Source organism: Chrysochloris asiatica, unplaced genomic scaffold, assembly GCF_000296735.1.
Source record: "Chrysochloris asiatica unplaced genomic scaffold, ChrAsi1.0 scaffold00009, whole genome shotgun sequence".
Classification (NCBI taxonomy): domain Eukaryota; kingdom Metazoa; phylum Chordata; class Mammalia; order Afrosoricida; family Chrysochloridae; genus Chrysochloris; species Chrysochloris asiatica.
In genome coordinates, this window is record NW_006408527.1 from 13,232,683 (window position 1) to 13,258,097 (window position 25,415).

At 46.0% G+C, this 25,415-nt stretch overlaps 1 protein-coding gene across 2 annotated transcripts in view; it reads left to right on the forward strand.

The window, feature by feature from the left end:
* Positions 1-25,415, forward strand: part of PLXNA2 (plexin A2) — a 298,684-nt gene that overhangs the window by 130,689 nt on the left and 142,580 nt on the right. The window contains exon 4 of one of the 2 annotated variants that reach the window (XM_006834051.1): positions 8,114-8,248. In XM_006834051.1, the coding sequence (XP_006834114.1) occupies positions 8,114-8,248 (135 nt within the window). The remainder of the gene's footprint in view (positions 1-8,113; positions 8,249-25,415) is intronic. The other variant, XM_006834052.1, reaches the window with a different exon arrangement.

A 25,415-nucleotide genomic window follows, 5' to 3' on the forward strand; every position in this document is an offset into this window, starting at 1 on the left:
TGTTTCGCTCTGTTGTGCATAAGGTCACTATGAGTCAGTACCGACTCAATGGCACCTAACAACAACAGCAACAACATGGGGTGTCTATGACTTGTAATTATCCTGATAGTGATGCGTCTGGGGTCAGGACATAGGTCACCAGATCTTTTCTCCTGAGGAACCTCTGGGTGGCTTCTGACCACAGATCTTTCAGTTAGCAGCCAATTACTTAACCATTCTGCCACCAGGACCCCTTCACCACAAATTAGGTTCTGAATTTATTGTTGCCCCAGGAAACAGAAGATTGTTTGTTTGTTTGCTTGGGCTCTGACATGTAGTAAGAAGGGAGAAGCCTGGAACCTCTGTTCTTAACAGCAGAGGGCAGCCCTGTCTGCCCTCTTTTATGGTAAGGGCCACACAGTGGTGCCATGAGGGCTCTGGAGCTGGCTACCTACATGTGGATCCCAATTCTACCACTTTTTGGCTGTGTGATCTCAGGAAGGTCACCTAAACCTCCTGAGCCTCAACTGTCTTATCTGTAAAATGGCAATAATAATAGTATCTACCTCAGAGGTTTTTGTAAGGAATAAGTGAGTTAATTTTTTGTTAAATGCTCCCCACAGCACCTAACACATCATAAAAGCTGCATTTTATGGTTGTTGTTGTTGTTAATTGCCATTGAGTCAATTCTGACTCATAGCAGCCCTGTATAAGGCTTCCAAGGAGCAGTTGGGGGATTTGAACCATTGACCTTGCAGTTAGCAGTCCAGTGCGTATCCTACAGCGCTATACCAGGACTCCACATTTAATGATGTTGTTGTTGTTAAGTACTGTGGAGTCAGTTCTGACTCATAGTGACCCTGCACAGGGTTTCCAAGGCTGCAAATCTTTATGGGAGCAGAAAGCCTCATCTTTCTCCCATGGAATGGCTAGTAGTTTCAAAATGCCAACCTTTAGGTTAGCAGCCCGATTTGTAACCACTACACTACCAGAGCTCCTTACATTTAATGATGGTAATTATCAAATGTTAAAGTGATATTAAATGTTGGCATTTAATATTAAAGGTTGGCAGGTCAAACCAACAAGTCGCTCCTGTTTGTTAGTTTGTTGTTAAGTGGCATATGTAGGTTTGCTATAAGTCAGAATAGATTGGCTGGCACTTAACCACATTCATTAACTCCTGTAGGTAAGCCACGGTTCTTGAGAATTCATCAACTCCATCCCACTGCCTGTCTTCCAGCAGGATCTCACTGAAACCATCAAACAGTAGCTTTATTCTATGTTAAAAACCCTCCTGAAAAGTTGCAGCCTCCTAAAGGCCCAGGATGGTGCAAATGGTTAATGTGTTTAGTGCTCACTGAAAAGTTTGAGGTTCAAGTGTACCCTTAGAAGAGAGGGAGTCTTGGAAGAAAGGTCTGGTGTACTTCTGGAAGATCACCCATTGAAAATCCTATGAAGCACAGTTCTACTCTGACGTACATGAGGTCTCCATGAGTCAGCATTGATCCAATGGCAACTGGTTTTTGGTTTTATGCTCTGGTTGCATAGTGGTTACGAGTAGGGCTGCCAACCTCAAGGTCAGCAGTTCGAAACTACCAGCGATTCCGCAGAAGAAAGATGAGGCGTTCTGCTCCTGTAAAGATTTATAGCCTTGGAAACCCTGTGCAGGGTCACTATGAGTTGGAACCGACTCCACGGTACTTAACAACAACAACAACATTGTATAGTCAGGTCCTCAGTGCAGGAATTCTCTGTAGAGCTAGCCTAAATCTCCTTGGCAAATGTTGAAACACCTTTTTGTCTTTTGCAGGTCTCAGTAAAGACCCTCTTAAGTAACAAATTGTCCTTCTCTTACCTACCTTCGAATTCTTGTCCCACCAAAATGTCCCCAGCAGCTTGTGCATATCCAGAGATCAAGCCTTCCTAGAGAAGAAGGACTCAACTAGAAGGACATGCTGTGGTGGCTGTCTTCATCACCTTCCTCTCTGCCAAGTCTCCTGGCTCCTCCACTGCCTGGTTAGATGTCAGGGACTGTGCAGTTTGAGTCTGATAATGTTGCTCTCTTGGACAGAATTCATGACCTATTTCAGTTTATTGTTCTTGTGGTCATTGAAACTGGGCCCTGGTGTCATAAACATAAAAGCTGAAGAGAGATATTTACAGAACAGAAGTGTTCTGTGGGACATCAGAATGGACTCAATTAATTGGATTTTAAATCTCACTTTTATTTTGGGACTCCATCACAGCCCCCTTACCACTACCCATTGTTTTTCTGGTAAGCACAGAGAGCAGCAATCCTACAATTCACATCTTCCAGCTCATCACAGGAAACTGGAACACCATATGTTTGAATGCTTCTTCATAATTATTCATGGGGCATTCTGTCTCTCCAGCCATGGGCATTTTTCTCTGCAGCGGGAGCTGGTTTGAGCCCCAGCAACTTCCCTACTAGATGTGCGCCTTGAATGAAAGAACTTGTACAAGATGAGTTCCAAAGTCCTCTGTCTTCTCTGGTAACGTAGTGGTTACGAATCGGGCTGCGAATCTTAAGGTCAGCAGTTCAAAACTACCAGCTGCACCGCGGGAGAAAGATGAGGCTATAACAGAAATGCCACAAGTCGGGGGCTTTAACAAACAGAAATGCATTCTTTCACAGTTTGGAGTTTAGAAGTTCTCGTTAGGAACACTGACTCTTGAGAAAAGTCCTTGTCTCCTGTCAGCATCTGTGGGCCCAACATTCCTGGGAGATCTGCATGTGTCTTGGCATCAATCTTCCTTGATTCTAGAAGCTTCACAGCACAGAGTCCCAGGTGCAAAGGAAGCGCATTCCACTTCTCGCTCTTTTTACTTCTTGGTGGTAGTAAGTCCCTCTGAGCTCTTGCTTGTGTAATCTCTTTTATATATCTCAAAAGACATTGACTCAAGACACTACCTCATTCTGTAGATTAAATCTGGCCTCATTAACATCATAGTGGTGAGGGTTTACAACATAGGATAAATACATCAGATCAAAGCAGATCACATAACTCACATGGGATTGTTGTTGTTGTTGTTGTTAAGTGCCTTCAAGTTCATTCCTACCCATAACCACCCTGTATAGGGTTTCTAAGGAGTGACTGGTGAGCTTGAACCACCGACTTTTTGATTCAAATGACTTTGCAGTTCAGCGCATTAATCCACAGTGCCACACCAGGACATATTGGTGGTGGTGATGATGTGCTGTGGAGTTGGTTTCCAAGGCTGTAAATCTTTACGGGAGCAGAAAGCCTCCTCTTTCTCCCGTGGAACACCTGGTAGTTTTTGAAATGCTGACCTTGTGGTTAGCAGCCCGAGTCATAGCCAATATGCTACCATTGTTGTTGTTGTTAAGTGCCATTGAGTCGGTTCCGACCCATAGCGACCCTGTATAGGGTTTCTGAGGGTGTAAATCTTTACGGGAGTAGAAAGCCTCATCTTTCTCCCGCGGAGCGGCTGGAAGTTTCGAACCGCTTACCTTAAGGTTCGCAGCCCGATTCGTAACCACTACACTACCAGAGCTCTACTACGTCTAAATTGACAAACCACTGTGAATCCAGGCCCAACCAAGTTTACACTAAACTTTTAACTATCACACCCTTGCAGCTCTGTCAGCTTAAAAATCTACGATGCTCCTTTTTGAGCAGTAGGTCACCAGACCTTTATTTCTATTCTGCTTCATCTGTAGGTTCAGTTCAAACATGTTCAGTATCATAGCAGCACACAAACCTCCACTGACAGGCAGTATGTCTGTGCATGAGGGGTACTGGCTGGGAATCGAACTCATGTTTCCCACATGGAAGGTGAGACTTCCACCACAGAACCACCACTGCTCCCCAGTAGTTCATGGCCTAGAGATGAAAAAGAGAGGGCCTGACTTGTCATGACTGCCTACTCATCCTCCTGTCTTGGTGTCGAGGCTTTGCCCAGGCATGCAAAAAAGTTCCTAGGCTCATGGGGTGGGTGAGTGCTCCATGGTTAGTCAGCTTCTCTAGCAGGGAGATCTGGGCCAGGCCTGAGAAGGGGGCTGGTTCCACAGCTTCTGGGGCTCAGCTAGCACTTTGAGCCAGCTCCCTGAAGGGAAGTAGCTGTCAGGGACAGGTGATGAGTAACACTGAGACATTTCTCCTTCAGAGGTCATGCAATTCAGGCTCAAAGAAGAAACAGAACCTTCAGTGTGCCATTTTTATACAAGCAGAGAACTGAGGCTGAGCCAACCAGCGGTCACGACCACCACATCTTCCCTTGACCTCCTGCAATAGGTGGGGGACGTCTTTGAATAAAAGCTACTCCATTTCTATAAGGGTTTCATGGAAATGGAGGGGTTTGTCCCATCTAAACACATTTCTAGGTGGTGCGGTTAATGTGCTCAGCTGCTAACTGTTGTTGTTATGTGCGATGGAGTCGGTTCTGACTCATAGTGACCCTGTACAGGGTTTCCGAGGCTGTAAATCTTTACAGGAGCAGAAAGCCTCATCTTTCTCCTGTGTAACAACTGGTAGTTTTGAACTGCTGACCTTGCGATTACTAAGAGACCCCAAAGAGGTCTCGGAAAAATTGTCATGATCTAGTTTTGAAAAACCAGCCATTGACAACCCTGTGGAGCACAGTCCTATTCTGACACACAGGATCACTCACTAAGAGTCAGGGTGGACTTGACTGCAGCTATACTGGTTTATCTAAGGGAGAATGTTACCTTGAATATTAAGGGAAATCATTAGAGACCTTTCTCTTTGCTTCTGCTTCATTGTCATAATCAGAATTGTTGGAGGGTGGAGGGTAGTAACCTTAGCCCCACAACATCATCCCTGGCCCCCAGAGCCTCCCTCCACCCTATGAATGAATTAATGACTCCCTGAATCCAGGCAGGCTGACTTGAATGCAACAGTTTTGAGCATCAGAAAGCCTCTTTTTGTTGTTAAGTGCTGTTGAGTTGGTTCCGACCCATAGCGACCCAATATAGGGTATTCAAGGAGTACCTAGTGAGTTTGAACCACTGACCTTGCAGTTCAAACCGACTTCAAGAAAGCTATTAGCTGGGCCAAAAAAGGGCAAGAGTGAATGAAGCTTAGGGGTGAGAGGAAAAAGCAGCCCATAGAGGCATTTTTAAGATAGGAATGGGGCACTCAGGGACAGTGGATTTGGTTTCATTGATGTCGCCTCCTTAACTTCAAGTCAGAGCTCCTCAAGTCATTCACCGACATGACATGGTGAGGAGGAAAACACAGCCACCTGCTACTAGATCCTGATGTCTTCAGTCCCAAGGTCTAGCTCAAGGTCCTCAGGCAGAAATCTGCTGTTTCTGTCATTGGGAACTCTAAGGCCAGAACTTCCCACCCCCAGTGAGCTCATGGTCCCCTTCCCACTCATCTCCAGTGTTGCTGTTAAATGCTGCCGAGTCCATTCCAACCCATAGGGTTTCCGGGGCAGTAAATCTTTACGGGAGCATAAAGCCTCATCTTTCTCCCACAGAACTGCTGGTAGTTTCGAACTGCTGACTTTGAGATTAGCAACCCGATTTGTAACCACTACACTAACAAATCTCTAGTAGTGGTGTTGTTGTTAAGTGCTGTTGATTCGGTTCCGACCCATAGATAGTGACCCTGTACAGGGTTTCCGATGCTGTGAATCTTTATGGGAGCAGAAAGCCTCATCTTTCTCCTGCAGAGCCGCTGGTAGTTTCAAACTGCTAACCTTAAGGTTCGCAGCCCGATTCGTAACCACTACGCTATTAGAGTAGCCTTGTCCAATAGGCACAGATCATGCCTCTGAGTCAGGACTCTCAAATATGCAAATTCTCAGGAGTGTAGACAAATGTGAATGGAAGCTCTGCGCCCACTTCTCCAACTCGACAATAAATAATGTTGCTGATTCTTCCCACTCTGCCAACAGGAGCTGAAAACACATCCATTCTTACATGTTTCTTGTGGCATCAGCTACTAAGCTTGCCCAGTGAAATAAGTCATTGTTCCTGGCCTCAGGAGTTCTTAGTGTGCTGGAGAGAAATGAGCAGAATGAAGGAGATGATAGGGAAGGGAAGCTTTCATCTTAAAAATTTCCAGAGCAAACATCTTTTGACCTCACTTTGATTCAGCAGTTAAGGTCCAGGCTTCGTGTTCACAGTTCAACAGCATTCTCTAGCATTCTCTTTTATCCAGCATGAGCTATGTTTCCAGCCCGGGTGTAGTCAGCAGAGGTTTGTAAGAGCCATAGAAAACACATCCCTGCCTTCAAAATGTTGACAGGACTTATACACAAGTGAATCAATTAGAGAACAATTCAAGTAAATAATCAATAAATGTTAGCTAGTACATGCATAATGAACAAGTCCATTGATTATAATCCTCAGACAAAATGTCTAATACGAAAAAAGGTAGCCCGGTGGGAAGCTGTCAGTGTAGACAGAGAAATTGGTAATAAGCTTTATAGTTCCAAGGCTTCTTGGAGGAGGTGGGATTTGAACTAGAAGCTGTTTCGATGGGCAAAAGTCCAATACAAAGGTAAGAAGTAGAGGATATTGCTCAACAATTGACAAAAATCCTGGAGGTCGGAGGACATCCAAGTCCAAGAAACTCACCATCAAATTTTTTATGCCTTTGTTGTTGTAAAAGCGCCCTGGTAGTACCATGGGTTAAATATTAGGCTGCTAATAGAAGGGTTGGTGGTTTGAACCTATTAGCTGTTCCAAGGGAGAATGATGATGCAGTCTGCTTCCATAAAGATTTACTGCCTTAGAAACTTAATGCAATGGGTCTGCTCTGTTGTATAAGCTCACTGAGAGTCAGCAGCAACCCAATGGGAACAGACATCTAGGGGCAATGCATGAGGTACCTTGCCAGGAATCAAACTGGAGTCTCCCGCATGAAAGTTGAGAATTCTACCACAGAACCATTACTGCTTCCCAGGAGTAAAAGGCCCTGGGATCCGAGAGGGTGGGACCGATCTGTAGTGCACTGGATCTGGATGTTTGTTGTTAGGTGCAATTGAGTCGATTCCAACTTATAGCGCGATCCTATGTATAACAGTGGTTACGAATTGGGCTGCTAACCTGAGCAGTTTGAAACTACCAGCTGTTCTGCAGGAGAAAGATGAGGATTTCTGCTCCCGTAAAGATTTACAACCTTGGAAACCCTGTCCAGGGTCGCTATGAATTGGAACCGACTCCACGGCACACAGCCACCACCACCAATGATTCAGAAATTTGTGGGGAAGGATCCTGAAATCTAGTTTAAGAAGCCCTCCAGGCTTAGTTTAGGAAGCCTGATGCAGGCTGGTTTGAGAACCACTGGATTCCATCAAGGCTTCTCATTCCTGTCACTTGTTAGATTCGCCTGGGGAACTTTTAAACTGAAAGATGCCTAGGCTCCACCCACAAAGGTTCTGATTAACTGATCTGGCCCTGGGATCAATCCTTTACAAAACTCCCCAGATGGTTGACAGGTGCAGCCAGTGCTAAGAGCAAGGGACAAGTCGATGTCAAAGTCCTTTTTGACTTAGTATCCTGGGACGGACTCAGAAAGACTAAGCCGGGATTTCTGACTCACCAAATCTAATGGGGTAGATCTGCAGACATTTAGAGGATGGATTTGGGGGCAGAGAGACCTTCCCAAGATCCTAAATTTTGTAATCTCTCGGTCGCAAGTTAGTTGATGATTTGTATGATTGCCCACCTATTCCCTCTCACCTGCCTGAAGCAAAAACAAGATGCAGATGGTGTGTGTCCTACCCCAACCACAAATATGTATGCACACAAGCACACTGATGCATGCACACATTCATCACAACATGCTAAAAAAGGTTTGCACATGGGCATAAGAATAACCATGCAGGAACATTCAATATCATGCCTCAGGCTATATGTGCACACACAAATAAACCCACCATCAGAAATCCCAGAGCCAGGACACTCGGGCTGCTTGGAAGAGGCTTCTCTGGGTGGGAACTAGACTATTTGATATATAAGGAACCTCTTTCTTCCCTGCAGCCTCGCTAAGTTCAGGGGAGCAACTGGGGAGAGAGGGTCTTGCTGTCTGAGAAGCTACCTGCTCAGAGATGAGGCCGCTAACCCACAGGAGAATGCTGAATGTAGACATTGAATGCATCCTTGTTTTTCTGGCAGATTCGGGCAGATGGTCCCCCCCATGGTGGGGTCCAGTATGAGATGGTCTCAGTGCTCAAAGATGGGAGCCCCATTCTCCGGGACATGGCCTTCTCCATTGATCAGCGCTACCTGTACGTCATGTCTGAAAGACAGGTAAGTGCTAACACTGTATCCCTTGGTCCCAGATGCCAAGAAGAGCTGGCAACCTGGGTTCTTTGTTCAGTGGCTGCTCTGTCTCATAAGAGAAACCAACGGGCTGATTGCACAGGGGCCTTAGAGGAAGGCAATGCCCCTGGGGGCTTTGGTGGCAGTCTGAAAGAAGCAAATGGGGGCCAGCTACTTCCTGGAGGCTCCTTTTTCAGGCCACAGCCTCTGTCTCCACTGGTGATGAACAGCCCCGCAAGAATGGGCCAGACTGCGGGGAGCAGCTTGGTGTGATTAGGAGTAGATTTACAGCTCCCGGGCCCACAGACTCTGCTGCTCAAGGGAGCCAAAGAGGTGTAAATAATCCAAGTCAGCAGGCTGGGCCCAATCTTAAAAGAGACAGACCCATGATATCCACCCCTCCCGCACTCTGTATTCCCCCCAGAAGGAGATAAAAATCTTGGCCTGAGTCTTAGATTGGTGCAAGGTACTAATCAGCTCTGGGAAGCTGCAACTGTGTCTGCAAAGACGGGGAGCACTGTGAAATAGACTCCTCCCTCTAGTTAGTAACAACTGAACAAGCTCCCCACCCTCAGATGGAGCAGTTATGCCCTCAGGTTGCCCAGATTGTATTTGCTCTCGATATGTCTGCGCCCAGAAGAAGCAAATGCAGGGAGAACCACGGTGAAAGGAAAGAGAACCCGAGTGTTCACCAGACAGAGGTCCAGAAAACAAAGCAAGGACCCTAAGAAAGATTGTGCATTCCATTTACACCACCGGTTGTCAGACAGCAGCTATGACCTTGGCATTGTCCTAAACATGACTCAATATAGGCTGAAGAAGGAGAAAAGGGATATGGATCAAGACTTTGGCAGCCGAGGACATTGGCTCAGGTTAGGAGAAGATGCTGGGACTGGGGGACCAGAATGCTTTCACAAGGTCCCTCCCAGCTTGTGTGTCACTCTCAAATCACTCTGCAAGGATTCTGAGTGTCCTTGATCAGCATTGCCCTTCCCAGAGTCCTCTTTGCTTCCTTTCTTTTCAGTGATAAGGAATCTGAGCCAATAGAAAACAAATGAGTGGAAGGTGTAAGGAAGAGGCACATGGGCACATGATACCATTAAGAGAAGCAGTGATGCAGTTCTAAATTGAAAATTACTTGCAGATAGATGACACAAATCATATGCTAATTGCATGTAAATTACATGCAGATACTGTTGAACCCACCTGTCTTCCTTACTTTTTTTTTTCATGTGGTCCCTGCATAAACAGGTCCAGATGGGACCATGGTAGCACTCGGAAAGACTTTGTCTAGCCAAGAGTGGGTAAGATAGTCTTGAAATAAACACTAGTCTGTATAATTCCAATAAAACAATCAGGAGGCTTTAGACGTTTTATAAATACTAGACATAGATACACATTTACTGGGAATAAAGTACTAGGAAACTATCATAACGTGTAGGACATAGTTGTCACCCTTAGTTACTTATAATCTAATGAGCGAGAAAGATTTGCCCAAACATCTGTATTATCAGACTGAGTTACATATATAACTGCTAGGCCCTTTCTTCCTATTCTTTGTTTTTAAGCAACATTTACATTTTAAAGGAAAAAATTTTGGATGCTAGATTCCTCATGTGGCGCTGTAGGATTAGCAGTGGACTGTGAACCACAGCATCTGCAGTTCAAACCCACTGGCTACTTCTCGGGAACCCTATAAAGGGTCACTATGAGTTGAAACCAACTCAACACCACTAGCAACAGCCACCACCATACCAATTTCACCAGCACCTACAGAGAAGCAAAAAGTTCAAAGTCACCAATTCTCACTAAGCAGAGTGTCATACCATGATAACATGGTAAGCACTATTCTCTGGACATTTCTGCAGGGGATTATATAGATAGATGAATGAATGGAGAAATGACTGCATAGATCAGAAAGACTGAATAGATTTACGTTATACAGTTGTTCTTGAACAGCACAGGGCTAACTGACCTCCTGCACTGTCAAAAATCTTATTGTAATTTATAGTTGACCCCTGAGCAACACGGATTTGAACTGCGTGTGCCCACTTACACACAGATTTTTCCCCCCTTTTGCTAATATATATAGGGTGAGCTCAAGAGTTGTGAGTAACCACTTAAAACACAGTTACCCTAGTGGACTGTTTGTTCAAGGGACAACTGTACGTGACATTTTCAAGAGACACGCTATATGGCAGGGCCCCAGGCTGAGGACTAATGGTAAGACTTCTTTCTTGGGTTCTCTGAGCTCCATTGGTAGAAAAGCAGAGGGAACAAATAGGAATGACCCAATGAGACCTTCATAAAACTAATTGCAAATATTTTGTTCAACTGGGATGCTTTTTGAAATTGCGTTTGAAATGAGGCCAAAGGAGAAGTCTGGATCAGAACTGGAAGCCAATGAGCGGGCATCAGGAAATGAATAACCACTTGAAACTGACTGAGCCTGCCACTGAGAACATCAGAATGGCCAGACCAAGTGTCCACATCCCTTCACCAGTGTCGTCCACTTCTTTGCACTCTTTATACCCAATGGAGGGGTTCAATAGTAGCCATTCATGATGAACAGATAGAAGAAGAGCTTGGGTTCCATGCTACAAGGCTGTCTTGTCAGTGAGATATTGGCAGGGGTGCTCCATGTGCCAGGTGGAACTGTGTTCAGGGACAAAGTCAAGGAGGATTTGTAGTAGCACTCTAAGGCCCCTCACCTGGAGAGCCGTAAATTCCATAGAAATAGGTGGTGGTGGTTGAGTGGGTTCTGACTCATAGCAACCTTGTGGAGGGTTTCTGAGAGGCTGTAAATCTTTGCGGGATCAGAAAGCCTCTCGGTTATCCCATGGAGTGACTGATATATTCGAACTTCTGACCTTGAGGTTAGCAGCCCAGTTTATAATCCACTATGCTATCAGTGCTCCTTGTAGAGTCTGATAGCCATAGGTGATTTAACCAGGGACTGAGCCAAGGAATTGAGGGCACCAAACAGTTCAGAAGGCCCATCTGCCTGATATGGAACACCTGGGAGCAGAGTAGTCCCAGATAGCTTGGACAGCGTAAAGGAAATGTGTGGCAGGCAAGACAGCAGTTAATGAAAATGAAGCCAGATGACCAGGGTTCTAGGTCAGCTTCTAACAGTACTATGATCCTCTCACAGCTTCCGTTTCCTACTTTGCAAATTAATAGGATCATCTCTGAAGTCACAAGCTCAGAATTTGTATCCATATGAATCCTATCCAAATCCATTTTGTAGCCAAGTAACGCTGGAGTCCTGGTGTGGTGCTGTGGGTTAATGCACTGGACTGCAGAGTCGGTTAGAACCAAAAGGGCGATGGTTCAAGTTCACCAGCAGCTCCTCAGCAACTCTACACAGGGTCACTATGAGTCAGAACCGACTCGATGGCACTTACCAACAACAACAACCTTGGCCAGGTCCCTTGGTTTCAGTGTGAGGCTCACCTGAGACAACAGATGGGGAATTGCTTTTTGCACTGCCTCATACATCACACAGGTAACCATGCTTATTATGCTATGCCATTCCTTTCACCTCCCGTCCTTTTGGATTCCACTGCTCAGGAGTTCAGAGAAGCTTTCTCTGAGGGTGACCCCTGGAAATCACCTGTCTCAGAGACAGAGAAAGATGGTTAGAAGGAAGACAGGCCACAGTGTGACACAGCCAGTAGGCCTTAGGCTGAGCCAGCAGGCCTCTATTCTAGTTCTGACCCCACCTCAGACAAGCTGGGTGACCTGGGCCAACTGTCTTAACTTCTCAGTGACTTCATTTCCTTAGCTATATAGAAGAAGATGATAAATCTAATTCTAAAGACTCTTTCAGATTGGATAGAGGCTTGTCTAAGGCCCTGGGATTGCAGCTCTTCTCCGGAAGGCAAAGCAACCCTAAAGGCAAAGTAGACAGGTTTGAAAGTAGACCAAAAGAGAATGTTCTGATGACACACTTGTGAAGCAATGTGAGCCCATATGAACATCTCCCTTGAAGGGTGAACACTTCAGAGAGTGTAGGAATGCTGATCTGTGGTGGATAAGTGTATTCAGACTGCAAAGCCGCTTGAACTACAAGATCAGTGGTTCAAGCTCACCATCTACTCCTTGGAAACCCTATACAGGGTCACTGTGGTTCAGAATCGACTCGATGGCACTTAACAACAACAACATACAGAAATTGCCTTGCATTTCGTTAAAAGTCCCAAGACCATAAAAGGCAGCATGGTAATGGGACTTCTCATTAATTGATTTTACAATAAATACCTGGGCAGCCTGCTCTCGTCTCTGCTCTCTAGACTTCCTCCCAACCTTTGCCTTTCTGTTCTCTGTCCCTTCCCTAAACACAGACCTGTTGCCATCAAGTTGATCACAGCTCATCATGACCCCATAGGACATGGTAGAACATGAAAACCAATAGGGTTTCCAAATCTGCAATCTTTAGAGAAGCACACTGCCACGTCTTTCTCCCACTGGTGGGTTTGAACCACTGACTTTTCAGTTATCAGCAGAATGCTTAACAAGTGTTTCATCAGGGCTCCACCTATTATATTCTTGGGGCTATAGACACATTGAGAAAACAATCCTGGTCTCAAGTTCTACCTAGAAAGGTTTTAACCTTCCTATAGATCTAGAACAAACTTTATATAGCTCTCTCTTTCTCTCCCACCCGCTGGATTGAAGAGTTAATTGAATGTAATTAAGAAATAGGACTAGTCAGAACTGTTCGGTTGTTAGCGCCACTGCCTAACAAGTCGATGTTAATGTACTGTTAATAGATCTAAGACCAGTCAGTCCCAGGGGAAAATTTGGGAAGGGATTCCCCAACCCTTTTAATTGCCCAGGCCTCCACTTGGAGGATGCCTGCTCTTCCTTAGAAATTCTCCAAGCTTCATCAGCAGTGGGTGTGCAGATGTTGTGGGTTTGAATGCAAGTTGGTCCCATATCCTCAGTGCCTAATGGAAGTCAGACAGTGAGTCCAGGAGAAATCAGGCTAGGAGCCAAGTGAAAACGCAAGCAGCAAGATGAAAAGGAACTCGATAGCCCCAGTTTCCACCCAACTAGTCAGTCTGGCCACTCCCACAAAGGGAATCTAACTCTACTCAGGGTGCATGGGAAAAAGAGTATAGGGATGGAAGCAATTATTCTATTTTATACTTTAATTAGTTTGAATTAGCAGAGGGAATAGAGGCATAAAATGATCCAGCGAAGGGTGAAATGGAAAAAGGGAGTCACAGTGGAGAATGGCTCCGTGCAGGCGGGATAGAGCTTTGGGAATAGCAGCAAGACTGGCGATGGGTGTATACGTTTGCTGGGCGGACCGGAGGAGGGATGTGCTGTCTATTTAAGATCTGGCAAGGTAATACAGCATAGTAGTTAAGAGCTGGAACATGGGAGAAAGCCTGAACACCATTTGGACCATAGCCATTTATTAGGCATGTGGCTTTGAGAAAGTTACTTAACTTCTCTAAACCTTAGTTTCTTCATCTGTGTAATGGGCCTGATAGTAGTATCTGTTGAGAGGATATGCCCACACTGCACCCGGCATACATGGATCTTTGGCAGCCTAGTGGGTTACGAGTTGAGCTGCTAAATGCAAGGTCAGCAGTTTGAATCCACCAGCCACTCTATAGGAGAAAGATGAAGCTTTCTGCTCCTGTAAAAGTTTACAGCCTCAGAAACCCTGAACAGGGTCGGGTACGGCCTGGCCGGCACACAGCAGCAGCTGCAACAGCTAACACACATCCGGCAGTTTTAATAAGTGGTGGTGATTGTTACCATGATTCATAATTTGAGAGCTAATTCCCCAATCCTATAAACTGACCAGGTGCCCCACCTATAGGAAGCCTGGCTCTATGTTAGAACTTCTCTGGAAGACTCTCGGTTATCAAATGACAGCTGGGACAGAGTCCCCTGTCTCAGGCAATCACCTCCAACCTGCCATTCCTGCTGCTCACTCCCAAGGGACACTGCAGAAGCCTCTGGCCTGGCTGGGTGACAGCATCAAGCTGAGTTGCTCATAATCTGCTATTTATTTTGAAAATCCAGGAACGTGCCCAGCAGACTAAACAGTCCTACTCCGCTCAGTACACACAGAGGGAACACCAGGCCTGGGTGTGAGGCCCAGGATGCTGGTAGAGCAGACATCTGTGGAGAGGGAGGGGAAGCCTGGTCCCTGGTCCTACCCAAGCTCTCTGTACTCTTTCTGGCTGATGTGAGGCTGTCCTGCCAGACAGGGACTGTCTGTGAGGCTAGTCCAGGTAAGAAAACCGAGTCCTGAACCCATTGCAAACATGGGTCTGTCATTCTCCAATAGTCAACACCCAGCCCTAATCCTAAAAATGCTGTGTGTGCCTGTAGTTTGGAATGGTTCTGGTTATGTATTGTTACGTAACAAGAACCAAATTTGAAGGACATAAAACAACCATTTTATTATGCCCACAGACTGTGTGAGCCAAGAATTCAGAGAGGGAACATCAAAGATGGTTCATCTCTGCTCTACACAGTCTGGGGCTCTTGCTGCGACGGCATAAAATGCTGAGGGTAACTAGAATGCTGGGAGGCTGGAATCCTCTGGAAGCCTCTCATCCACGTGCCTGACACCTTGACTGAAGTAACCAGAAAATTATCAGCTGTGACTGTTGTCTAGCAGCATGCCTAAATGAGGCTTCTCCATGTGTCTTGGGTGTCCTCACAGGTTGGTGGCCTCAAGGTAGTCAGACTTCTTACATGGCAGCTCAGGGCTCCAAGAGTAAATATTCTCTGCAAAGAAGAAACTTGATGGTGTTTGTTTCTTTTTATGACGTAGTCTTGGGAGTCACAGATTTGTCTCTTCTGCCATACTTGATTGATTGAAGTAGCCACAAGTCAGATTTCAGAGGAGGGGACATAGACCCCACCTGTCAAAGGAAAGGATGTCAAAGAATGTAAGGCTGTTCTACCATTTTAAACCACTACAGGGACAAGTTTGGATTCTTCTTCTTACCCCTGCCGTGCTAACTGATTTATAGCCAAGCTCATTACTTTTCTACCTGTATAGGCATCACCCTGTCCATAAAAGGAAGAACTAAGCCAACCCCTTAACAACCCTCCTTTGTACTGGCCCTTCCCCCAGCACCACACACCAAGGTGCAGTTACAGGCAAAGGAGATGAGGGTATTCTTCACTCAAACATAAAGCTTGAGTTGTGAAAAGGAATAAGGGTGGGCAACCCTCCCCACCAATTGGTCCATGATGAAATACTCACTAAGCCCCTACTGGGGTGTCCAGCCCTCTGCTGGACACAGTGAGTGGATTCAGTTTCCTAAACCAAAACCAGTTGCCATGACGACTCTGTGTGTGTCAGAGTGAAAAACCTGCTACATAGAATTTTCAAGGGCTTAATTTTTGGAACTAGATCTGCAGGCCTTTCTTCCAAAGTACCTGTCGGTGAACCGGAACCTTTCTATCAGCAACAGAACATGTTACCAGCAACTTACTTTTCAGGGTACGCAACCTTCAGAATTGGCAGGGACCTTAGACCTGAGGCAGGATTTTCCTGAACGCTATCTCTGGTGAGCTTTTACATGGGTTCTTCCAGTGCTGTGGAGTTCACTTAGGAGACAGCTCATTCGTTCCACCGTGAGGTGGCCTCTTACAGCCCACTAATTGCTGAGTTCACTTCGTGCATGGTATGAAGTCTGTAGGATTTTGGAGAAAAGTGATGTTGGTGACATCTGGAGTAGGCCTCGATCCCTAGACCTAAGCAGAACCTCACTCAGTAGCTAAGAAAGCTCACCCTAGAGCAGGAGGAATCCTCAAAATGTAGGCTCTCTGTGGACTCGTTGAAGGAAATACAAGGCTATGTGTTGGGAGATGTGATCATTTACCATCAGAGTCAGTAACCTTCAATGATGAGTGAGAACACAACTCAGACAGAGGCCAGGAACTGTGGTTGTCAAGCTGAGCTGTTCAGCTCCACAAAGCCTGGAGTCATACATAGCTTGTACCCTGTCTTCTTGGCAACCAGAGCGTTTCTGATAGCATTCCCCGAAAGCTGTGTGGTCAGGGAGTGTCTGGCTCCTGCATGTTAGCAACTCAAGCTCTGATACTCTGAGTTCTCTGTACACGTGCTACATGTAAGGACCACACAGCAGCTGGTGCAAACACACCTTTAGGAACCCCACCTCCGGAGGTTCTTATCAGCAGAGTGGAATCCAGGTTTCAGTTCTTTGAAATAACTATCATGGAATGAGTACCCATTACCTATCTGGAAATTCTGGCTGGTGCAAGTGGTTACCACACCTGGCTGCTCATTGAAAGGTTGGAGGTTTGAGTCCACCCACAGGCTCCTAAGAACACAGGACAGGCAATCTACTTTTGAAAAGTCAGTCACTGAAAATCCTGTGGAGCACAGTTCTACTGTGACACACACTGCGTCACCACAAACAGATTCGACTCCATGATAACTGGTGTGTGTGTGTGTATGTGTGTGATGTATCCGGTGCTATTCCAAGTGCTTTGCACAAGTGAGAGGTTTGAAAAAGTTTGTGGAAAATTGGAATTCAAAGATAATGGAATTTTCCCACAAACGTTTTGCAGGCTCCATAGTACTGTCTCATCTAACCCTAACCTAACCTTATCTCCAGAGCCCTGGTGTGGCACCGTAAAATAAGCACTGGACTGTTAACCCCAAGTTTGGTGGTTCAAACCCTCCAACCACTCCTCAGAAACCCTATATAGGGTTGCTATGAGTTCGAACTGATTCAACGGCACTTAACAACAACAACCACCTTATCTCCACTTTACAGAACAGGAACAAGATGAATGGAGAAGTTAGAGAGCTTGACTAATGTTGCATAGCTAGTAAACCACAGAGATGGGTTTGAAGCTATACAGACAGTCTCGATCCTGAATATGTGCTCTCCACCACTCTGCTGTTTCTGACACACCAGGTGTTTCAGATGTACTTGGTCCATGGGACACACTTTGAGAAATAAAGCTCTGATGATGGATAAATGTATGATTCCCTGTTCCTCATGGTCATGGGCCACACAGCCCCAGAGTATGCGAGATCTTTGGCAATCAATCATCCTGACCCCCAAGGTAGCCCCAGCAGGTTAGCTGCCCCTTTCAACAACATCCAAACACCTGGAGAAATGTCAGTAGCAGCAAACTTGCTCTCGATTTGCTGAAAGTTGTGAGTCCTAGGTAAGGTCCAAATCAATGGTTGTAGGCTATGAAAGGGCTTCTGGGAAGAGTTTGAGGATTTACACTGTGTGGAAATTGACCAGACAATGACATGTTGATTTTATGCAGCTCTCCCAAGTCCATGTTCATATGCTAGTATTGTATCAACTGGCCCAGGAGATGGTCCTCCTCAGTGACCCACTGTCAGAATGTAGGGCAATGGGACCTCACCACCATGGAGTCCAGGACTCTGTGTTTAACCAATCCTTGCCCTGGTATGATTTAAGACTTGAGGCAAGGAACTGTTAGAAACAAAAATTATGTTGAAAGATGTTCATGACTCGTCCTGGAGGTCTCAAGTATAGGAGAGATCACCCCCAGCTCCCCGGATTGGTTGGCAACATCGGATTGGCAGTCTGCATAGCATTGCCCAGCAAGTGTCCAGGCTAGCTTCGCTAAAGAATGAATTTTCATTCCCTTGGTTTGGATAAGGCCCTGTCAAGTGCTAGCCTGGATCTAGGGCCAAAATCAAGAAGCATTTTCAAAGGGACTATTGTGGTTCTTCAGAGTAGAAATTCTCTTACCTGTGGCCAAAACTAGTCAACTGCCAAGCCCCTAAGGCACCTGAAGACCTTGGGGAAGCACACTTCCAGATGTCTCTTGTTCATTTATTTTGACATCTCAGATCATTATTTTGATTGTGCACATTTGTTTAGTCCAGGCGATAAGGCTTCCCAGGGTGCAGGCAAAGCGTGCCAAGGTGTATTTTTACAAGACGGCTGAAGTCTCAGTAACAGGAGATCTCTCTTCTGCCTGGGCTGGGGAGGCCTTAGCTGAGCCATGGGGGAGGGGAGACGTGCCGGGTGGTAGGCAAGGCCTGTAGTTGAGCCTGAGGGAATTTGGGGGAGAATTACAGAGTTTTCAGATTAGGAAAGTGAGGATAAGCGAATTTCTGCTGCACTTTTGTTTTAAAATGTGACACTTTCAATCCAAGCCTCTGAGGCACATGTGTTTCTGGTTATGGACATAGGACACCCCACCCCCACCCCACCCCACCCCCGCCCGTCTAGCTCAGGAGCTAAGCACTTGATACTGAGGCCTTCCCCAAGGTTGGGGAGAAACCCTGCCTTCTTTAGGGGGTTGGTGCAGGGAGTAGTGACCACCCTAAGCCTGGTTTGACATCTCCCCTCTTGTTCTTCCCCCATTCCCAAATCTCAGGAACATAGAGAGAGGCTGCCATAGAACTGATTCCTAGCTATTAATATTCTTATTGGAGCATTTTTTTATATAAATATTTTCACATGAGAGAAAGGAAATGCAAACCTACCCTATTAATCAGACGCTTGGCTTGTTGTATTTGAGAGAAAACTCCAGCCTCTTATTTGAAAATCCTTTGGTTTGGAAAGAAATGATTGAACGCAGTGCCCAGGCTGAGAGAACTGATGCCAAAAAAACTCATTTCTCTAAATGGGCAGGGGGCTGGAGACGCTCTCTAATCCTTGGCGAGGGATTTGGTTTCTGTTTCTAGGTAGGTACTGCTGAAGTCTGATACTGGCTGCCCAGAATGATGGCCCTGGGACAGAGATGGAAAACCAATACCGCCAGGGCCTACCACATCTGTAATCTATAGCTGAGGCAACTGATACCCGGAGAGGAGAGATGCTTCTTTAGGCCATGTGAATTTCCAGCAGAACCAGAGTCAATCCTGACTAACCCTGGGCCAGGCCCACATTCTTTCCCCAATTTGACATCATTTCACTCAGTATTTTTGTTGCTGTTGTTAAGTATGATCAAGTCGGTTCATACTCATAGTGACCCTGTATAGGGTTTCCAAGGAGTGGCTGGTGAGCTTGAACCACCCACCTTGCAATTCAAACCAACCTTGCAAACCAGTGCATTGACTCATAGCACCACACCAGGGCTCCATATAGGCAGTAGAAAAAGAGGCATGAAGTCCTGGCATGTGCAACAACATGGATGACCCTTGAAAACATTATTCTGAATGGCATGAGTCCATCACAATGGGACAGATAGAACAGGAAAATGTCTACAGAGACCAAAGTTGATTAGTGGGTACCAGGAAAGGGAGGGGAAAGGGGCAGACACTGCTTAAGAGCCACCAAAATTCTGTCAAGTTGTTGTTGTGAAGTGCCATCGAGTCAGTTCCGACCCATAGCGACCCTGTAGAGGGTTTCCAAGGAGCAGTTGGTGAGCTTGAACTGCCAACCTTGCAGTTCAAATGGCTTTGCAGCCTGGCACATTAACCCACAGCACCACACCAGGACCCCAAGATTCTGTCAAGAGTCATGGAAAAATTCACGAGTGGGTGGTGGTGTTGGTTGCACAATATGACGAATGTAACAATGGCAAATGTTTTACACACAGGCACACATATATGTATGTTTATACACACACACACTTTGAAGTGAGAATAGTGAAACTTCGACTTACTCACATTGGAAATGTTATACAGAGGGGCCAGTCCCTGGAAAAGGCTCTTAACCATTGTGCTTGGTAAAGCAGAGGAAGACTGTCAATGAGATGGAGTGCCACCATGGCAGCAACAGTGAATTCAGACATAGCAATTGTGAGGATGGCACAGAATTGGGCAGTGTTTCGTTCTTTTGTATAATGGTCGCTATGAGTTGAACCTGACTTAATGGCACCTAACATCAGCAACAATACACACACAAACACACATACACATGGGAACTTTTTAAAGTTCATGGGAAAATGGAACTAAAAGATAATGGAAAAAAAATTTTAATGTTTTATAGCGAATTATGTGATAGTTTACATGGGAGAACATTAGCTTTACATTCATTCTATCGTTTATCGTTTCATTGCAATGGTTACAGTCCCCTCCATGCATCATCAACCAACCAAAGGGTATACTCTGCAAGCCTCCCCCCACCCTGGTCATGAGCACACAGCCCCTTTCCCTCTCTGGGTCTAAAGTCCCCAGCCGCTCCATCTCTCTACGTCATCGTCTCTGCCTCCATCTCTGGTGTCACTGCTTCTCTGGGTAGGGTCCCACTCTCCGATCTTCTACCTTGATGATCCCAGGGACCTCTGCTCCTAGACTGCAAAGTCAATCACTCCCCTCTTTTTGCTACAAAACGTCTGCTTTTACATTTCCAACCCTCACAGTCAGTCCTGATAGCAATTATTCACCATTGTTACCACATGAGTACTATCCCCATCTCCTTTCACCAGCCTCGCCCAGACAGATTGGATACTACTCAGTGGAGATTCTTCCTTCCTCTGCACCCTCTGGATGTAGGCTCAGATAGTGGAAATTGTCCATGAGCTATTTGAAGCTCAGGGTGTGGTAGGATCAGCACTGGACTGTGAACCACAAAGTCTGCATTTCAAACCCAGCAATTGCTCCCTGGAAACCCTATACAGGGTCACTGTGAGTCAGAACCAACTCCATGACACTTAAAAACAACAACAACAATAACATATGTATATCACAAAATTTATTTAAAAACTGTTCATTAAAACAAAAAAAAATCTTTTTAATAACCTAGACCCAAGGAAGACCCTGAAGATGTTCCCAAGGGTCAAATTAAAATAAGGAAAGATTTGCATGCTGTTTACATAGATTCATTCAACAAACCATTTATTCTCTAAGGAGCTCTGGTAGTGTAGTGATTACAAATCAGGCTGCGAACCACAAGGTCAGCAGGCAGTTCGAAATTACCAGCTGTTCTGCAGGAGAAAGATGAGGCTTTCTGCTCCCATAAAGATTTACAGCCTCGGAAACCCTGTACAGGGTCGCTATGAGTCGGAACCGACTCCACAGCACATAACCACCCCCACCATGTATAATGCAAGTCATTTCCATATGCAGCTACAGATAGGGCTGTCTTCCAAAGTACTATCCCCGGCAAAGATCTTAGAAATGGGGCTGCCCTGGAAACTGACACCTCCTTGGTCCCTTTCTGCTCCTTTTAGTGCAGTAACAGCAATGTGCTTTTGTGGAGAGATTAATAAAATAGGGTCCCTGCCCTGAGGAGGGTTTCAACCTGGAGGGTAAGAATAATATTAAGACAACAGTGATAGAAACTGAGTCATGCTAGATTGATTACAGTGTGCTCAGAGACTGTGGTTGCTCACAGTAGCCTGGGAGGTGTCTTGAGTGAGGTTTCCACTCAGAATGCCCTATTTTATCCAGACACACAATCTCAAGCTGGTTGATCATCTGTTGTTATCAGGTGCCATCGAGTCGGAACCGACTCATAGCGACCCCATGCACAATAGAACGAAACAATGTCCGATCCTGGGCCAACCCCACCACCGCTGCCACACTTGACGCCATCAATAATGCCACCTGGCTGATCCATCTCGTTGGGGATCTTCCTCTTTTTCTCTGACCCTCCACCTTCCCAAACATGACATCCTCCTCCAGCAACTGTTCTCTCTGGACAATGTGTCCAAAGTATGAGAGACAAAGCTTAGCCATCCTGGCCTCCAAGGAGCACTCTGGCTGCACTTTTTCCAAAATTGTTCTATTGGTTCTTTTGGCAGTATTCTCCTCCAACACCACAACTCAAAGGCATCAATTCTTCTACGGTCTTCCTTATTCACTGATCATCTAGTGGAGACCAAAACCCAAACCAAACCATTTGAAGGTGAGTCATTTCTGACTCAAGGAGACCCTTGTGTGTCAGAGTGGAACTGCACTCCATAGAGTTTCCAATGACAGTTTTTCAGAAGTAGATACCAAGACTTTGTTAAGAGGCACTTCTGGATGTATGGATTCAAACCACCAACCTTTAGGTTGTGGTTGTTTGTCATTGTGTTGGTTCTGACTCAAAGCAACCTTGTGTAGGGTTTCTGAGGAGCAGCTGGTGGGTATGCACTGCCAACTTTGTGGTTAGTAGTCCAGTGCTTATGCTACAGAGCCACACCATGAATCCAACTTCAGGTTGTTGTTGTTATTAATGCTGTTGAGTCTATTCTGACTCATAGCGACCCTGTGAAGGATTTCTGAGTTGCAGCTGGTGGGTTTGAACTGCTAACCTTGTAGTTAGTAGTCCAGAGCTCATCCTACAGCGCCACACCAAGAGTCTTTTCTTTTACATGTAAGGAAACAGAGAACTGAGGGAGGCATGATTCAAGAGAAGGGAGAAGCAGAGGATAATGGTGGACTCTAGAATCAACCTTCCTGGCTTCAAATCCTAGTTCTCTTGTTACAACTGTGTGACCTAGCACAGGTTGCTTCTTCTGTTTCCTCATCTTTAAAATGGACATAATTATGGCCTCTGCGTGAGGATTGAAATGAAATGAATTACTACTTTAAAAGCACCCTGGAAAGAACCTAGCTCATATTAACTACTTAATAAATGTTAATAGCCGAGTCCAGGTGTGGCACTGTTGGATAAGTGCAGGACTGTAAGGTCAGTCTGAATTGCAAGGTCAGGGGTTCAAGCTCACCACCTGCTCCTTGGAAACCCTATACAGAGTCGTTAAGAGTCAGAACAGAGTCAATGGCATTTAACAACAACAGCAGTGATTATATTTTTATGGCTGAATCCCATGCATAATTGTCAGGTCAAACCCTGCAAATCATGCTTTGCAGATAGCCACACCTAAAAAAAAAAGCTTGTGTACCCTGCCCTGCCCTGCCTCTTAGCTCTGCCTTATTGAAGATGTGTTGAAATCACACTAATATTTACATAGTTTTCTTCTTATTTTAGTTTACAAACATGACCTCATCTAAAACGATAATCCCATACTATTGTCATTGCCTTTCTTACAGATAAGGAAAGCTGAAATTCAGTCTTGCTAAGTAATTTGCCAAAGGGCCATAGAGCTGGCAGGCAGCAGGGACAGGACTACGCCCCCACACTCCAAAAGCCAAATCCCTGCCTTGAGATGGCGCCCCCTGGCTTCCAAAGGTGCTAAAGGCACCTCCCCTTCTGTCTGTCCTTCACTGGCTCCAAGTTAAGGGGAAGGCTCAGGGGTGGTTTTCAAAACACCAGGAGACCAGCCTGGTTTAGGGACTCCTCTCTTGACATCCCCAGGGAGTTTGGAGTCCTGCACTGCTTTGTTTAAAAAAAAAAAAAATCAATAAAGGAAAGTGAGCACTGCCTCAGGTCCTGTGCGAATAGTCCCAGGAAATGTCTCTGGTGGTGAAGCCGGGACAGAACACAGTCCTGAGGGAGGTACTTTTATACTGTTTATAAACTACTGTTTATCCTGGGCTGTGGGCAAGCACTTCACAAACAGTATCTCCAATCCTTAGAACATTCAAAGATGGATGTTACCGACCCCTTTTTAAAGTGGGGAAATTGAGGCCCATCAAGGTTAAGTGACTTGTTAGCAAGCCTGGGTAGGGTTTCTGAGACTGTCAGTCTTTACGGAAGGAAAAAGCCTCATCTCTCTCCCACAGAGCAGCTGGTGGTTTTGAACTGCTGAAATTGTGGTTAGCAGTCCAGTGCTTAGCCTTCAGCACCACCAGCACTCCTAAGTGATTTAAGTAAAAGGAGTCCTGGTATGGTGCTGTGGGTTGATGCACCAGACTGCAAAGTCGTTTGAACTGCAAAGTTGGCTGTTCAAGCTCACCAGCTGCTCCTTGGAAACCCTATACAGGGTCACTATAGGTCAGAATCGACTCAATGGCACATAACAACAACAACAAATATGTAAAAGACTCAGGAAGCAGAGCCTGAATGTAGGTGAGGTCTGGTATGGAGTGCTTACTACTAACCAAAAGGTTGGCAGTTCAAGCCTACCTAGAGGTACCTCGGAAAACAGCCTGGGTGATCTGCTTCTAAAAGGTCACAGTCTTGAAAATCCTAGGGAGCAGTCCTCATCTGTACACATGGGGTCATCACCCATTGGAAATGACCCGATGGGAACTAACAATACCAGTGTGCTTGCAAAGCTCCTGCCCTGTCACAGAGGCCCAACATGAGATTCCAGCAGGTACATGGTTCTTCTGCACAGTCCCCCACCTCCATCCATGCGTCATCATGACTGGCAACCAGGGCAGGTGCACAACATGTATGAAGCATTGCACCGAAGCTCAATTCTGCCTCCTCTGCACTCTTCCCAGCATGACCCGCGCGACCCGCACACGCCAGCACTGGCCCAATCGCTGGCCCTAACCAGGGGTCCTTGCACTCAAGAACACCTCTTTGTTTGCCAGTTGTCCCGCCAAAGCTGGGGGCCCTGGAGTGACACCCCAGAACTCTGCAGCTTGCTTTTTAGCTCCCGCCTGGAGTTCACCCTCCTGCGCCCTGTGTTGAGCTTCGGTAATTGAATGTGTTTTATTTAGACCATAACGTTTAGTGCCACTTTGGATTTCCAATTAGGCTTCAATCAGACTCCGAGAGTCTGATTCGTTTTGTTGTTTTGATCAACACAAAAGATGGCAACATCAGAGGAGCCGTCGTGAAAAGTTATTTCCATCCACTGACGATGACGAGGACAGTTGCTGTGATGTGAAGATACAGCCTTCAGAGGTGCCAAGAGGAGCAGCAGGCACCAGAGGCACCGGGAAGGAGGGAGGAAAGGGGAAGTCAACCTCATCCTTGGAAAGAGGCATGAATTAGAGTCAGGAGGAACACACTCAGTATTGTCACCCCCACCCAGAGCAGGTGGGAAGTAACGGGTGGGCATGATGCTTCTTCCTTCATATGTGGTCCTGGGTCCTAGGTGCTGAGAAAAGGGGAAAGGAGTTGGTCTCCATTCCAGTTGGTTTCACAGGCAAGTTTATTGAGAAGAGGCCCCTTGTGAACACAGGGTTCAATGAGGAAGGAAACTGACCAGGGCAAGTCCTGTGAACTCCCCAGCCGGCAGTGACCAGCTGTGCTTGTTTACATAAATGTCAGGGGACTTTTCCTCCCTGTCTGTCAGTTCTGTCCAGCAGCTCCCACATGCTACCTGTCAGACAATTCTTTCTGGGGCCGGTCCTAGAGAAGAAATTGAGAATCTGGCTGCCAGGGGGCTTGGTGGGGATAGGGCAAGGAGAAGATGC